Genomic DNA, 17,036 nt, shown 5'->3' with positions numbered 1-17,036 from the left:
AAGATCCAAAAGGATATTCAGAATCTGTGCAAATACAATGGTCTGTTTAAATGTTAAATAATATAAATACTATAGATAACGTATGTTGTCAGAATTCAGGAATTAGAAAAATGGAAATATGAAAACTAACGATTAAAACTTATAAGGACCTAGGATGTCTCCTACTGAAATCAGCATCCATCTATTTTAGAGATTCAGAACAATTTTTAGTTCAATCACTTAACTTTAATCAAAATGGGCAAAAGTAATGTTAGATCAGTTCTCATCATGTGAATGACACTAAGAAGTTTGGGTTTAGGATAATGGTTGAAGATAGTTAAGACATGTCCTAAATTTGGGCTCAATTCTTAAAAATCAATTGGTTTAATCAACTAAAATATTTTTAAATTAAATTATTCATTCAAAATTATTCATTATTTACAATGTGACTGGCACTGCTTCAAGGCATGAGATATAGCAGTGAAGAAAACACACCAATGGAGTACATGAGTAAAAGCACAGTATATCACATAGTGACAAATGCTACGGAGAAAAGTAAAGAGGGAAAGGGGTCATGAGTGCTGGGGGCAGGGGTTACAATTTTAAATAGAGTGGTCAAGGAGGGCCTCATGGAGAAGGTGACATTTTAGCAAGACTATAAGGTGGTGAGGGAGTGAGCCATGAGAATATCTGGAGTAAGACCATTCCATGCAGAAGAAAAAGCCCTTAGGGGGACAGTGCCTGGCCTGTTTGAAGAACAGCAAAGAGACCACTGTGGCTGGAATAATTTACATTTGTAGTGTGAGGAAGAAAGGTGGGATACTTTGAGCAGGTACTCCTTTATTCATCCATTATCCATTTTCTAAAAGGTATTTAAAGAAGGATATGCTGATATCCAACTCTATGTCTCTTCAGAGTTTGTATCTTCCACTTGTATAACATTTTAGTGTCCAATAGACATCTCAAACTTAATATGTCCAAAATATTGTGGGATTAATTACATATCCTCTTAAGTCTCCTTGAAGCTCCCAATTATGTCTAGAAAAAAACCCAAATTCCTTACCTTGGTTCTCAAGTCCCTGAAGACTTGGCCAAGTGCCATCCTTCTTTTTGTACTTTGAACATTCATTTAGGTGTTATCTCTGCTTGAAACACTCTTCCAAGATCCTCCTGTGACTTCATTCAATTCGAAGGTGAAATATGACCTCCAATCAGCTACAGAAAATAGGCCTTCTCACTTCTTCTTACAGTACTTTTATCTGCTCAAAGCTCTTAACACTTTCTAAAAAATACCTCACTAATTTACTTCTTGTTGTTTTCCCTTCCTCAACAGAGTTTAAACTCCATGGGAGCAAGGTTCTTGTATGCTTCATTCATGGCTACATGCCAAGCATCCAGAATAGTCTAAACAGTAGGCACTAAAAACAAGTATTTCTTGAATAGGTTAATGAACATCTTGTACATCTTCCAGTACAAAAGAGGAAGAAAACTGAATGGGAGAAAAACTGATCACTCCACAATTTTAAAGAATAGAATAAACTATTTGAACTGATATGTCTGTACCATAAAATTCATGGTACTTTATGAATTATATTTCAAAGTATCATATTTCAAATTCCTTGAATCTAGCACTTACATCTAGTTGTCCGTATTCCATATATTAAAGTATTTTGTATTTATATTTACTTAATAATTTCTGACTGGTGATGAAGGTGCTATAGTAGTACATTTAAGAGAGACTATCTGAAAAATTTTATCTTATTGACTAATGTCAACTGGAATTCAGTGTCCCTTTTAATGAAAAAATAAATAAGGCTACTTAACAAGAGAACAGCCAATTTTCAACTATAGGAAACAAACGCACAAACAAAAGTCCACTATTAAGTCTCTGGAATGAAAGGCAGTCTTAAATGACTCAAAAAAATGAGACCAAGCCCAAAAAGCATAATACTTAGAACTCTCCACTATACAGCCTCTTTTGTAATATAATCATCTGTCTATTTGAAGGCATTTGATCTTTAAAATACTTACATAAAAAAGAATGTGAGTGGGGTACTTTAACACCCCATTTACACCAATGGACAGATCATTCAGACAGAAAATTAATAAGGAAACACAAGCCTTAAATGACACATTAGACCAGACAGACTTAATTGATAGTTATAGGACATTCCATCCAAAAGCAGAAGAATACACTTTCTTCTCAAGTGCACACAGAACATTCTTCAGGATAGATCACATCTTGGGTCACAAATGAAGCCTCGGTAAATTTAAGAAAATTGAAATCATATCAAGCATCTTTTCTGACCACACTACTGGATTAGAAATCAATTACAGGAAAAAACCTAAAAATCACAAACACGTGGAGGTTAAACAATATAAATAAATAAATAACCAATGGTTCACTGAAGAGCTCAAAGAAGAAATAAAAAACAAACCTAGAGACAAATGACAATAAAAACACGATGATCCAAAAGCTATGGGATGCAGCAAAAGCAGTTCTAATAGTGAAGTTTAAAGCAATATAATCTTGCCTCAAGAAACAAGAAAAATCTCAAATAAACAACCTAACCTTACACCTAAAGCAACTAGAGAAAGGAGAACAAAACAAACTCAAAGTTAGTAGGTGGAAAGAAACCATAAAAATCAGAGCAGAAATAAATAGAAATGAAGAAAACAAGAGCAAAAATCAATGAAACTAAAAGCTGGTTCTTTGAGAAGAGAAATAAAATTGATAAACCTTTAGCCAGACTCATCAAGAAAAAAAGGGAGAGGATTCAAATCAATAAAATCAGAAATGAAAAAGGAGAAATCACAACTGACATCGCAGAAATACAAAGGATCATAAGAGACTACTACAAGCAACTGTATGCCAATAAAATGGACAACCTCTAAGAAATGGACAAATTCTTAAAAGCTATAACCTTCCAAGACTGAACCAGGAAGAAATAGAAAATATAAACAGACCAATCAGAAGTACTGAAATTGAAACTGCAATTAAAAATCTTCTAACAAACAAAAGTCCAGGACTAGATGGCTTCACAGATGAATTCTATCAAACATTTAGAGAAGAGTTAACACCTATCCTTCTCAAACTCTTCCAGAAAATTGCAGAGGAAGGAATACTCCCAAGCTCATTCTACGAATCCACCATCACCATGATACCAAAACCAGACAAAGATATAACAAAAAAAGAGAATTACAGACCAATATCACTGATGTACACAGACGCAAATATCCTCAACAATATACTAGCAAACAGAATCCAACAACATATTAAAAGGATCATACACCATGATCAAGTGGGATTTTATCCCAGGGATGCAAGAGTTCTTCAATATACACAAATCAATCAATGTGATACACCATGTTAACAAATTAAACAATAAGAACCATACGATCAACTCAATAGATGATGAAAAAGGTTTTGACAAAATTCAACACCCATTTATGATAAAACCTCTCCAGAAAGTGGGCACAGAAGGAAACTACCTCAACATAATAAAGGCCATATATGAGAAATCAACAGCAAACATCATTCTCAATGGTGAAAAACTGAAAGCATTTCCTCTAAGGTCAGGAAGAAGACAAGGATGTCGACTCTAACCACTATTATTCAACATAATTTTGGAAGCCCTAGCCACGGCAATCAGAGAAGAAAAAGAAATAAAAGAAATACAGATTGGAAAAGAAGAAGTAAAACTGTCACTGTTGGCAGATGACATGATACTATGCATAGAGAATCCTAAAGATGCTACCAGAAAACTACTAGAGCTAATCAATGAATCTGGTAAAGTTGCAGGATATAAAATTAACACACAGAAATATGTTGCATTCTTATAGACTAAAAACAAAAGATCAGAAAGAGAAATTAAGGAAACAATCCCATTTACCATAGCATTAAAAAGAATAAAGTACTTAGGAATAAACCTACCTAGGAGGCAAAAGACCTGTACTCAGAAAACTATAAGGTACTGATGAAAGAAATAAAAGATGACACCAACAGATGGAGAGATATACCATGTTCTTGGATTGGAGGACTGAATATTGTGAAAATGACTGTACTACCCAAAGCAATCTACAGATTCAGTGCAATCCCTATCAAATTACCAATATCACTTTTCACAGAATTAGAACAAAAATTTTTACAATTTGTATGGAAACACAAAAGACACCAAATAGCCACAGCAATCTTGAGAAAGAAAAATGGAGCTGGAGGAATCAGGCTCCCCGACTTCAGATTATATACTACAAAGCTACAGTCATCAAAACAGTATGGTATTGGCACAAAAACAGAAATATAGATCAATGGAACAGGATAGAAACCCCAGAAATAAACCCACGCACCTATGGTCACCTAATCTATGACAAAAGAGGCAAGAATATACAATGGAGAAAAGACAGTCTCTTCAATAAGTGGTGTTGGGAAATCTGGACACCTACATGTAAAAGAATGAAATTAGAATACTCCCTTACACCATACACAAAAATAAACTCAAAATGGACTAAAGACCTAAATGTAGGCCAGACACTATGAAACTTTTAATAGAAAACATAGGCAGAACACTCTTTGACATAAATCGCAGCAAGATCTCTATTGATCCACCTCCTAGAGTAATGAAAATAAAAACAAGAATTACAAAATGGATCTAATTAAAAAAATAAAAAATGGATCTAATTAAAACTAAAAACAAAAATAAAAAAATGGATCTAATTAAAAATAAAAAAATGGATCTAATTTCCTTTTCCACAGCAAAGGAAACCATAAACAAAACAAAAAGACAACCCTCAGAATGAGAGAAAATATTTGCAAACGAAGCAACCAAAAAGGGATTAATCTCCAAAATATACAAAAAGCTCGTGCAGCTCAGTATCAAAGAAACAAACAACCCAATCAAAAAATGGGCAGAAGATCTAAATAGACATTTCTCCAAAGAAGACATACAGATGGCCAAAAAGCTCATGAAAAGATGGTCAACATCACTAATCATTAGAGAAATTCAAATCAAAACTACAGTGAAGTATCACCTCACACTGGTCAGAATGGCCATCATTAAAAAATCTACAAATAATAAATGCTGGAGAGGGTGTGGAGAAAACGGAACCCTCCTACAGTGTTGGTGGGAATGTAAATTGGTACAGCCACTATGGAGAACAGTATGGAGGTTCCTTAAAAAACTAAAAATAGAGCTACCATATGATCCTGCAATCCTACTCCTGGTATATATCTGGAGAAAAACATGGTCCGAAAGGATACATGCATCCCAATGTTCATTGCAGCACTGTTTACAATAGCCAAGACATGGAAGCAACCTAAATGTCCATCGACAGAGGAATGGATAAAGGAGATGTGGTACATATATAAAATGGAATACTACTCAGCCATAAAAAGGAAGGAAATACTGTCACTTGTAGCAACATGGATGGACCTAGAGATTGTCATAGTGAGTGAAGTAAGTCAGACACAGAAAGACAAATATCATGTGATATCACTTATATGTGTAATCTAAAAAAATAGTACAAATGAACTTATTTACGAAACAGAAGTAGAGTCACACATGTAGAAAACAAACTTATGGTTAGCAGATAAGGAGGGAAGGATAAATTGGGAGATTGGGATTGACATATACACACTACTCTATATAAAATAGATAACTAATAAGAACCTACTGTACAGCACAAGGAACTGTACCCAATACTCTGTAATGGCCTATATGGGAAAAGAATCTAGAAAAAGAGTGGATATATGTATATGTAAAACTGATTCACTTTTCTGTATACCTGAATCTAACACAACATTGTAAATCAACTATACTCCAATAAAAATTTAAAAAAAACAATAAAAGAGAATATGAACATTTAATTACCCATTAGCATTTAGGCTAAATATAAGTTTTAAATTTCCATACATGGCTCACGTGATTTTCTTGTATTTCCAGATCAAAACTAACAAGAAACAATTTTAATTCGTCAAATTGTTACTGAATACACCCAACTGTAAAACAAGAGGAAGGAAAACTGCTGTTATTTTGGACTAAGTATTTCAGCTGTACCATGGTTAATTTGGAATTAAAATCTGAATTTTTATCAAGCAGCATAAAAACTTCATAAAATAACTTGATTGTGGGGTTTTTCTCCCTTTAAACGGCATTTATTATCTACTGTACTAGGCCATTGGGATACTCAACTGAATAAGATTTGGTTTCAGTCATAAATGATACTATTTATGGGGTTCAATATTTTCCAATATGTTAGTAACTTTCACAGATGACAAAGTTTTCTATTTTCATTAACTCCTTTATCACTTATAGGATTATTTAGGCCTGAGTTACAATTCCCTAGGTTTCACCAACATGCCAGTATTCTTTCTTCACTTGAAGAATAAAGTGTGATCTCTTTATGATGATCTGATACACAAGATTTAGATTTGGATATATAAATTTATGTATTCTATGAGATTTAAAATATGATTCAATCTATCGAAAATGCTGATATTCTGTTAAGGTTTGTGTTCCCCCTTCAGTTTTGTAGCTTTTTATTGATTTCTATTACATCTGGCATTGCATACAAAATTAATGTTTTCTCTAAGTGTGGTTGTATATAATTTTTTTGATAGAAAAAATGTACCTTATTTTTCTTGACTTTTATGTCCTATGTAGTTTAACAGATACTACCTTATTTGCTGAAATTCTAGACCTTGATATTCTAAACCTACCTAGAAAAATACTCAACTTTAACATACAGTTTAAAAGGGTGATATAATAGGGTAAGACACAATATGTTTTCTAGAAGATGACTGCTTAAGTATTAGAGGCATTTATGGGTTGCCGATCTCCCAAGTGTGAGGCCAGGGCCCAGCTAATAACCAACAGCAGCTACTACTTATTAGCTGATTTCTAAGGCCCAGGAAATGCTAAAGAGCTCTGTAAATGACACCTTTTTGGGCTACTAGTGCCCTGCTAAACTGTAAATCCAAAGGCCTTCTTGTGGTCATCCTTGTACATCACATTTTAATATCATCAATATTTTCTGACCACATTTTAGCGCTCTTTTTTCTCCTCCTTATCCCTGTCAAACTCTATTCACACTCTCCTTGGAGGGCTCATTCAGTTCTTGATCTCTTAGCTCTTGGAGGACTTTCAAATTTGCTTTGGTTTTATTACTAAACTTATGTTTCATAAATGTTCCAGCCTGTCATCTTACTAGCATTATTAAAGTAAGGACTCTAAAGTATCTTAATATCCAAACCAGCTTACTCTCCTGATTACCTATCTCTATGAAAAATGGTAGAGAAAAGAATGGTTCTTCTAGTTATTCAGAGGCAAGTTGGTTTTTGTTTTTTTTTTAAATCCTTCTATTGTCAAACCAACCAGTACATTTACTGATTCTTTCTTTGCAAAGTTTCTCCCAACTGTCCCTCCAATTATTGATGTAGTTAGCTCATGCTTGCACCACCTCATGCTCGACCTGTCTCCTGACTGGTTTCCATCCTTAGAAGATCGAGTATTTCAAAACTGTTTAAATCTACCCTCTGTCTTTTTTTTTTTTTTTTAGTTGGGGTATAGTTGCTTTACAATGTTGTGTTAGTTTCTGCTGTACGATGAAGTAAATCAGCTATATGTATACATATATCCCCTCCCTCTTGGACCTCCCTCCCACCACCCCCCATCCCATCCCATCTAGGTCACCACAGAGCACCAAGCTGAGCTCCCTGTGCTATATAGCAGGTTCTCACTAGCTATCTGTTTTACACACGGCAGTGCACATATGTCAATCCCAATCTCCCAATTCATCCCACCCCCATGTCTACAGGTCCGTTCCCTACGTCTGTGTCTCTATTCCTGCCCTGCAAATAGGTTCATCTGTACCATTTTTCTAGATTCCACCTACATGTGTTAATATTTTTTTTCTCTTTCTGACTTACTTCACTCTGTATGACAGACTCTGGTCCATCCACATCTCTACAAATGACCCAATTTCGTTCCTTTTTATGGCTGAGTAATAGTCCATTGTATATATGTACCACATCTTCTGAAATCTACCTCTCTTTTGATATGAAAATCTCAGGCATCTCAGAGATTCTAATAAACTTCCCCTGACTTCCTATTCCATGTCCCAGAAGCATTACCTTCTGCATATCCCATCAGACAAGAAGATTTTGTTTTATTTTCTGAAGTTAATTTAAAAAGGTACAGTTGTCCCTACATATCCACGGGTTCTGCATCCATTCAACCAACTGTAGAAGCCACAGAAATGGAGGGCTGACTGTACCATGTAATTTTCTACAGTATAAGGGACTTGAATATCCTTGGATTTGGGTATCTGGCAGTAGCTGGTGGGAACTGGTGATGGTGGGGTGGTCCTAGAACCAATCCCCCGTGGATACCTAGGGACTACTGTATCTACAAAGCTGTAGGAGTTAAAGACTGTGTGGAAGTACATGACCTTCTCTGAAGGAGTTGTTCATGCAACTAAGAGGATAGGATAAATTATATATGAACTCAGAGGTACTATGACAAAAAAATCTAAACACTTTAAGTACATACTTTGGTTTCTTTCTTGCCATAGTTGACTATTATCCTTCTATATTTTACTTTTTCATTACTAAATTAATCTAACCACATAACAGAACATTTGGAAAACAGGTAATAAGATAACCTATTTTCCGACTTTAACACACCATTATCATCATTTTGATATATTTTGCTCTAGTCTTATTTTTTTTAAATGATCATATTGTACAACATACTGTTCTGCTTTTTTCTCCTAACAGAATCTTCATAACTCCCATTTTTATTGGCTGTGTAACATTTCATAGGGTTTTATTTAGGTGGTTTCTGGGAAAGTATTTCTTTGTCTTATAAAGGGAATAAATAATGTTATCATAAGTTTGAATAATTATTTCCTTGTTTTATTTGCTAGAAGTTCCTGATTTGTTTGATTTCAAACCACCTTACCTCCCTTTCACTGTACCAGCACAGCCTTCTTTTAGAGTAGGTTTTTTTTGATATCTTTTAAAAAATATTTTATGTTAGAAACTAAAAACTTCATCATAGGTAAAAAACTTCTGTTCCTACTAGACAACGTAGGTGAGCTGGGAGCCATTTAAACATTCCTTTTCGGTACAGGGTTCTTCCTGTGAGCTATATCATTTATTCACGCATGTGCCTCAAGCATGTGCTTTTTTTTAACCAAACAAATGGTGAATTTCTGATATCACTCTGACTTCCTGGCTGTCAGTCACTTTCCTTGCCTTGGTTCAAAAGGAGTGGGAGGGGTGGCGGATGGAGGGCAGGATGTAATTCACAGACATATTCAAATGTATAGGAAAATGCATATTTTTATATATTAATATTCATAACCTTATTCAATGCCATCTGTTTGGACTCATAAGCAGTCTTGTTTTTTGATAATACTCAGCTAAAAATACATCAAGTTTTAAAAAGACAGTGTGGGCTATTTATTTAAAATTTACTGATCCATTAAAAAAGTTTACTGATATACTCACCTAAAGTTATTAAAAATAGGGGAGAAATAGTTATGCTTAATTGACTATATCCTATATTCTGCACATTGAAAAAATACAAACATGTAAATTAAATGTCTATGTTTACAGTTAGCACAATTAAGAAAATCTTTAAGTAAAGCTGCTAATAACTTTTTTACAAGCAAAACACTTCATCATACAAAACACACAATCATAAAACAAATATCTTCAATTTGGAGGATACTAACCAGGGGTTAAGGGAGGTCTGTGAGCCTCCTGAGAATTATATAATGCATATATACTTCTTCCCCTAGAGAGAGACTTGCAAAGGGATTTGTCATTAATCCAGCTAATCAAGTCCATCAGCAAATTAAAAGAAAAATTCATGTATCCTAAGACTTGACTATTTGCATTAAAGACTATAAATCAGGCCCCAGAAATTTGCTCAAAATCAAAGTAATATTCAATGTAATAAAACTAAAACACAGTACAACAGAGATTCATGTTGAAATTTTCATCAAATAACACTATCAAACCTCCTGCTTTAGTTGCCATGGGACATGTCTCTATGACACTGAACAATGAGTTGACTTAGTCAGCAGAGCAAAAAGCAGCAACAACAACAAGACCAAACAAGTCTAGTGAAAAGACTCAGATTATACAATAATTTCCTGTGCACTTACTCTGTGCCTGACACTGTACTTTACTCACATTGTGTTATTCACAATAGCCTTGTGAGGTGGTTATAATCATCATCCTCATTTTACAAATGAAGACACTGAGGCCTCTGGAGGTGGTAATATGTCACCTGCATTTTGAGGAACAGGCTGAGGTGTTTGTTGGTAGAATGAAGGAAAAGCAGGATGGGAGTGAACTTTGGACTCAGGTAGTGGTCATCTAGACCACTTTTCCATCTGACACCAAAATCCTTTTAATAATAACCCTGACAAGTGATGAAAGAGCCATATATGCTTTGGAAGTTCTGAACTTGATTTATTGTGTAGAATCTTATGGAAAACAGAGATTCATAACAGATGCTACTCTTTGGAATTAAGATGTAAACAAAAATGTTTTTTAATATTCAAGTAGTTTGAAGAGATCAGGTTAATTTCTTCAGTATTTTTGTTCTACAGTGTGGATATACATAAAAATGTCATGATAATTACTATTTGGTATTCTCTAGAAAAGCCTCAGTACACATCCTTGTTTTGCATGTTACTCCTGCAAACAGGAGTCCCTTAAATTCAAACTATAATTTAAACACACGTCATAAATTGCTCCTTATTGTATTAAAGAATTGATCACATGCCATGTATAATACTAGGACAGGCATCTTTTAAATCTGTAATAGCTCTGAAGACACTAAAGTTACTTTTAGATATGGGGAATTAATATGACTAGGTCAGAGAGATGGGGAGACTTTCAAAGACAAAAACAATCTTACCAAAGTCGGCAAATGCTGACTGTCCAACTACCATCATATTTTGAGGTTTTTCAAATACAGTACTGAGAGAGAAATTTCCATCCTGTTAAAGGCAGAAAGTTTTGGATTAGATCATCATAATCCACTCATTTGTCAAGTGTGAAACAAAGCATTTTAACTAAAGCAGAGAAATAAATAATTTAAGACTTTTGTTGTACTGCAAAAAATTATCCCAATTTTCTGTTCCACTTTTATCATAAAATGAAAGAAACTGCTGTGAGTTGAAGATGTGCATCTGGAGTGCTTTCCTTGCTGTCAATTCAAGTATGGTATGTTTTACTAAATCATCATCATAATTTCAGACAGAATGAGTGTCTTCTACTTTCAAGTACTGTGGAAGGTTTGGGGAATATAAAGAAGCATAAAAAGTAGTTCCTACCTTCAGGGAGCTTACAGTCCAGTTGGGAGATAAAATATAAGTCAGAAAAACAGAATTTCTGAAGGTAACATATAAGTGGTATGAGTAAGTAGGAAAGACACTATGTTTTACAGATTTCAAGGAAGAAGATTCTGTTGGGGATTAATTAGGAAAAGATATTCAAATGAGATGAGAATTACATTCATCCTTAAATGGCCTATTCATTATCAACCCAAGTTTATGTATCAATCAGAAAGGGAGCAAAGGAGTACAACAGCTGCCATGTACTAACCAGAGGTGGATAAGCTAAACAAAAAAGGAGAACCCATTAGAGATCATTTGTTTCAGTTACTCTTACCAAAATGGAATGTCTAGCTTACAAAAATAATATGCATTTCTTTAAATTATTGCCTTTCTTTTCTATAATTTTAGATTACTACACAAGAAAAAAATCCCAAAACTCTACATTTGGGTTTTGAGCTCTCAGCTTTAGAGCTCTCTTCTTATCACTGATTTCTCTATTCACTATTCGATATACTGACCCTGATATCTACATACTTTATATAGGATCCCTATATATTTTAAAATATTAAACAATTTAAAAACATTTTTCTTCTTTGTTCCTCTAAGGATACTGCATATCTGCAAGTTAGTTTCTTAAGAAATCATTTCTAACATTTACAGAGAAAGGCATTGCTACACTGAAAGCACGAAGACTAAATGCTTGAGGAACATGAATAAGTAAAATTTGCCTTGTGACAGGCAGTTTTCCAACCATTTTAATACACCATCATCCACATGCAGAAACATGCTTCTCCTACCTACCATTATTAAAGTATCTGATATATTTTTGAATGATTTTTCTAAGGAAATCTTATTTACTTGTCTTAAAACTTAGGATTCCCCTCCAGTCTTACTGAGTACCTGAAATTACACTAGAGATGCATCAAAATTGCCAAATTTCTGACTGAAGTGTCAAGTGAATTTGCATTCTAGAAAGATTACAGCACCGGGTACAAAGTAGACATAATTATTCTTGAATGAATGGAAAAATCTCTCTTAAAATTCATCAGCCTCATCTAACATAAAGCTGAACATCAACCTATTAAATGACTCAAGTGAATGAATTACCCCAGTGAAGTTCTGTTAAACTTAATAAAATATATTTAGAAATGTTTCCAGATACAGGCATACTTTAGAGATACTACAGTCCAGAACACCACAATAAAGTGAGTATTGCAATAAAGCAAGTCACAGGAATATTCTGGTTTCCCAGTGCATATAAAAGTTATTTTTATGCTATACTGTAGTCTATCAAGTGGGCAAAAGCATTATGCCTAAAAAAATGTACATACCTTAATTAAAAAATACTTTATTGCTGAAAAGAAGTGCTGCCATCCTAAGCCTTCAGCAAGTTGCAATCTTTTTGCAATAGTAACATCAAAGATCAATAATCACAGATCACCATAATAAATATAATACTATGCAAAAAGTTTGAAATATTGTCAGAATTACAAAAAGTGACATAGAAAACAAGAAGTGACCAAATACTGCTGGAAAAATGGTGCTGATATACTTGCTTGACGCTGCCACAAACCTTCAATTTGTAAAAAAAAAAAAAAAAAAAAAAAAAAAAAAGCACTATCTGCGAAGTGTAATAAAGTGCAGCACAATAAAACAGGTATGCCTGTATAACTTCATGATGCATCTCCACCAAGAAACACTGAATACTCCCCAGGTGACAGCCTCCCATTTCTAAGATGCCACATTCACCATGAACCTCAGTATAAGAGGAACAAAACCCTCTTCTAACTGTAAGAAAAAGAGAATCATGTATTCTTGCTACAGTGAGAGCATGCAGAATACATTATATATATGACATAATTGGGGGAAAAGATAACACTTTACTGAATTTATCTTTCCATCATTATCATTGCTTATTCTTTACTCCATTTGGCAGTACAAACCTACAGGACTTAATTTCAGTGTCATGTACATATTTAATATTTGATTAAAATGATTCAATAAACTTAATCATCACTATGTTATTACTCTTATTAGATGACATATTTTAAAGTGATGCATGCCTACACTTATTTTCAAAGATGAAGCTGCTTTGTACCTATTTAATGTAGGAAAGACAAACGTGATCAATACTCTTTTAAACTGAGAGAGCAGGACAGTCTGGTAGAAAGGGAAGTAGACATGTAGTTAGATGACATGGTTCTAGTCCTCCTTTCATTGATAAGTTGGATCACTTTGGAACAGCCACTTACTGCTCTGGGTCTCTGTTCTTCAACTGTTAGAAGGGGATAAATGTACTGTGTACTTGCAGGGTTCTAGAGAGGATCAATGGAATGAAACATTAGGGAGAGTTCTGCAAAATGTAAAGTTATCAGGCACTTTTAAGGTATTTTTATAATGTCAGTCCTGTACTTCTGAGCTGCAAGTACTTTTTTCATGGGCTGCTATTTGAGACCACTCCACTCTGTCCCATTCTTTACCATGCTGTTCTTACTTGCCTTCATTGTAGTCCTGCAATCCAAAATTGCGCCAACCCACTGCTACAATTGTAACTATGTCTTTTACCTTTTCTTTCACCTACTTGGTTTCTGGAATGACTGTGCAATGACTTAAGGATCCAAGTTTTAGAGACAGATTTCCTACTTCAACTCCCAGCTCCACTGTTTGCTAGCTTTGAGGTCTGAACAAGTTAGTTCTAATGTAAGCATCCATTTACTTATCTCTAAAATGAATTTTTACAAGGTTTTTGTGAGAATTAGTAAGATGATCCATATAAAGTGTTTATTAGCTCAGCATATGCACAAATATGTACGTAGTTAACATTATAATTGGTAGTAGGAACGCTAGTAGTAATACTATTATTTCTGCTACCCACCACTGAAGCAGCTATCACACTGCCATTGACAAGGGATTTGCCATTTTCTGCTTGAATTCCAGCCACAGGTGCTATGTTGTAACAAGTATCTTTACATGAAGGACCACCTATGCTTTGGCCTGCAGGTTTTAATATTTACTTAAAACTGCCGTATTTATAATGTTAAAAAATGATCAGGAAGCCACATAGGATGACTATCATGTGTCTACATCCTTATTCGCATAAAGCAATGGTTCTTGACCGGAGATGATTTTGTTTGCCAGAGGACACTGGGCAATATATGGAGACATTTTCATTGTTACAATTGAGAGGCGGCTTCTAGCATCTAAGTGAGTAGAGGCCAGGGGGGGATACTGCTAAACAACATACAATGCACAGGACAGATCTCCACAGTAAAGAATCATCTGGCCTATGGCCAGTAGGCACATGAAAAGATGCTCAACATCACTAATTATTAGAGAAATGCAAATCAAAACTACAATGAGGTACCACCTCACACTGGTCAGAATGGCCATCATTAAAAAGTCTACAAATAACAAATGCTGGAGAGGGTGTGGAGAAAAGGGAACCCTCTTGCACTGTTGGTGGGAATGTAAGTTGGTACAGCCATTATGGAAAACAGTATGGAGGTTCCTCAGAAAACTAAAAATAGAATTACCATATGATCTAGCAATCCCACTCATGGGCATATACCTGGATAAAACTATAATTCAAAAAGATATATGCACCCCTATATTCATAGCACCACTATTCACAATAGCCAAAACATGGAAACAACCTAAATGTCCATCGACAGATGAATGGATAAAGATGTGGTACATATATACAATGGAATATTACTCCGCCATAAAAAAGAAATAATGCCATTTGCAGCAACATGGATGCAACTAGAGATTCTCATACTAAATGAAGTAGAGTCAAAAATAGAAAGACAAATACCATGTGATAGCACTTATGTGTGGAATCTAAAACATGGCACAAATGAACCTATCTACAAAACAGAAACAGACTCTCAGACATAGAGATCAGACTTGTGGTTGCCAACGGGGAGTGGGGGAGGGAGAGGGATGGACTGGGGGAGTTTGAGGTTGGTAGATGTAAACTATTACATTCAGAAGGGATAAACAATAAGGTCCTACTGTATAGCACAGGGAACTATATCCAATCTCCTGGGATAAACCATAATGGAAAAGAACATAAAAAAATGTATATATATGTATACTGAGTCACTCTGCTGTACAGCTGAGATTGGCACAACATGGTAAATCAACTATACTTCAAAAAAAACCCTCAAAAACAAAAAACAAACAAACAAAAAAAACAAAGAATCATCTGCCCTAAAATGGCAGTAAGTGCCAAGATTGAAAGTTTCTAAGGGTGGTGGGTGTTGTCCATGGGTCTGGCTTTGCCATTCCTCTCTTAACTTTCTCCCTTCATGATACTTATCTATTCTCTTCCTTGAGTTCCAGTCCTACATTTCTAACCATTTCATTGATATGTCTCTTATCTAAAATAATTTTTTTTTCCTGCCCCAAATTAGATCTTCCTTTGTCTTTTCTGTTACCCTTGCATTAATGGTCATTCTGTCTTCTCATACCTATCCCTTCTTTTCTATTCCCAACATTCTACTCCTTTAATCATCCACCTCTTTCCCAGGATATAGTAAATTCTACCTAAGTCATCCCCCCACCTCCAGATTTTCCATGCTAACCTATCTGATATGCAATAGCCAGACTAACTGCAATAATGAAAGCTCTATTTATCTCACGCTCAGTCCTAAAACCTTTAGGACTTAAGCTTCTCAATAAATTTTTAAAAGATCAAATTACTTAGTTTAGGAGTCAAGGCCTTTGCTGATCTTATCTAAACCAATTCTTCTAATCTAACCTTCCAGTATCTTTTCATATTCTGGCCCAAACCAGCCACTTTCTACTCTGACTATGTCCTGTGTTTCCCATGCATGTCCTTGCCCTCTTCCTTTTTCTCACTTTCAACCACTAAAATCCTGCTCATCTGTACCAGCCATTTCAAATACCACATCTTCCTTGAAGCCTTCCCTGATGATCCTGGGTGGACCAAATGGAAGCAACTGCTGTGTCTTTTAACTCCTTGCAGCATGAGGTTTGTACCTCTCATCATACCAGTCAGAGTTGCCTACACTCACATCTTAGCCCTCCTCCTCGTCTTCTGTCGACTTCTGATCTCCCAGAGCACCTACCATGGGGCTGTGCCCAAACTACCTAAAAAGATTTGTCGAAGCGCATATCTTCTATTAGCTAATATGGTTTTATAGGGTTTGAGGGCTTTTTTTGTCAATTAGTGTGTTACTGTGAATTGTTTGCCCAACTTCTAATTAAAAATGATCCTCCCATTTTACAAAACCTACACTTTATCTGAACAAGTTAATTTTGAGTCTACATTCGCCTTAATTTGTGCTAATGACTTTTATATTATTGTTAACATGAGTACCTTATTGACCCAGCTGTTTTACCACAAGAAAAACCCTTAGTCTCTACTGTCAAATAGATAATTTATTAATTTTCTTTAAAGAAAACAAGAAAGGGAAAAAAGAGCCCAATCAAAATCTAGTCTCTTCATGAAGATTTTTCTCCTATTGAGTTGCTTCACTTTATTACCTTTAAATCAGCCTAGGTTGAGAGGAAATAATATACTCAAAAGTAGTCTGTAATTATATATATATATTATATTTATTTGTAATGAGGCTTTTCTCCCCGATGGATACTAGTTTATCAATCAAAATGACTGATTTTCTCATTTTCTAATACCTCAAGATTCACTTGAAGTATTGTTTTCAAGGCCACCTGAAAAC

At 34.8% G+C, this 17,036-nt stretch overlaps 1 protein-coding gene across 1 annotated transcript in view; it reads right to left on the bottom strand.

Annotated features, from left to right (window-relative positions):
• Positions 1 to 17,036, bottom strand: part of ITFG1 (integrin alpha FG-GAP repeat containing 1) — a 262,527-nt gene that overhangs the window by 173,273 nt on the left and 72,218 nt on the right. The window contains exon 8 of the mRNA XM_057533264.1: positions 10,911 to 10,992. Within this exon, the coding sequence (XP_057389247.1) occupies positions 10,911 to 10,992 (82 nt within the window). The remainder of the gene's footprint in view (positions 1 to 10,910; positions 10,993 to 17,036) is intronic.

Source organism: Balaenoptera acutorostrata, chromosome 19, assembly GCF_949987535.1.
Source record: "Balaenoptera acutorostrata chromosome 19, mBalAcu1.1, whole genome shotgun sequence".
NCBI lineage: Eukaryota > Metazoa > Chordata > Mammalia > Artiodactyla > Balaenopteridae > Balaenoptera > Balaenoptera acutorostrata.
Note: the sequence above shows the minus strand (reverse complement) of the source record. Positions and strands in the feature narration are given on the sequence as shown.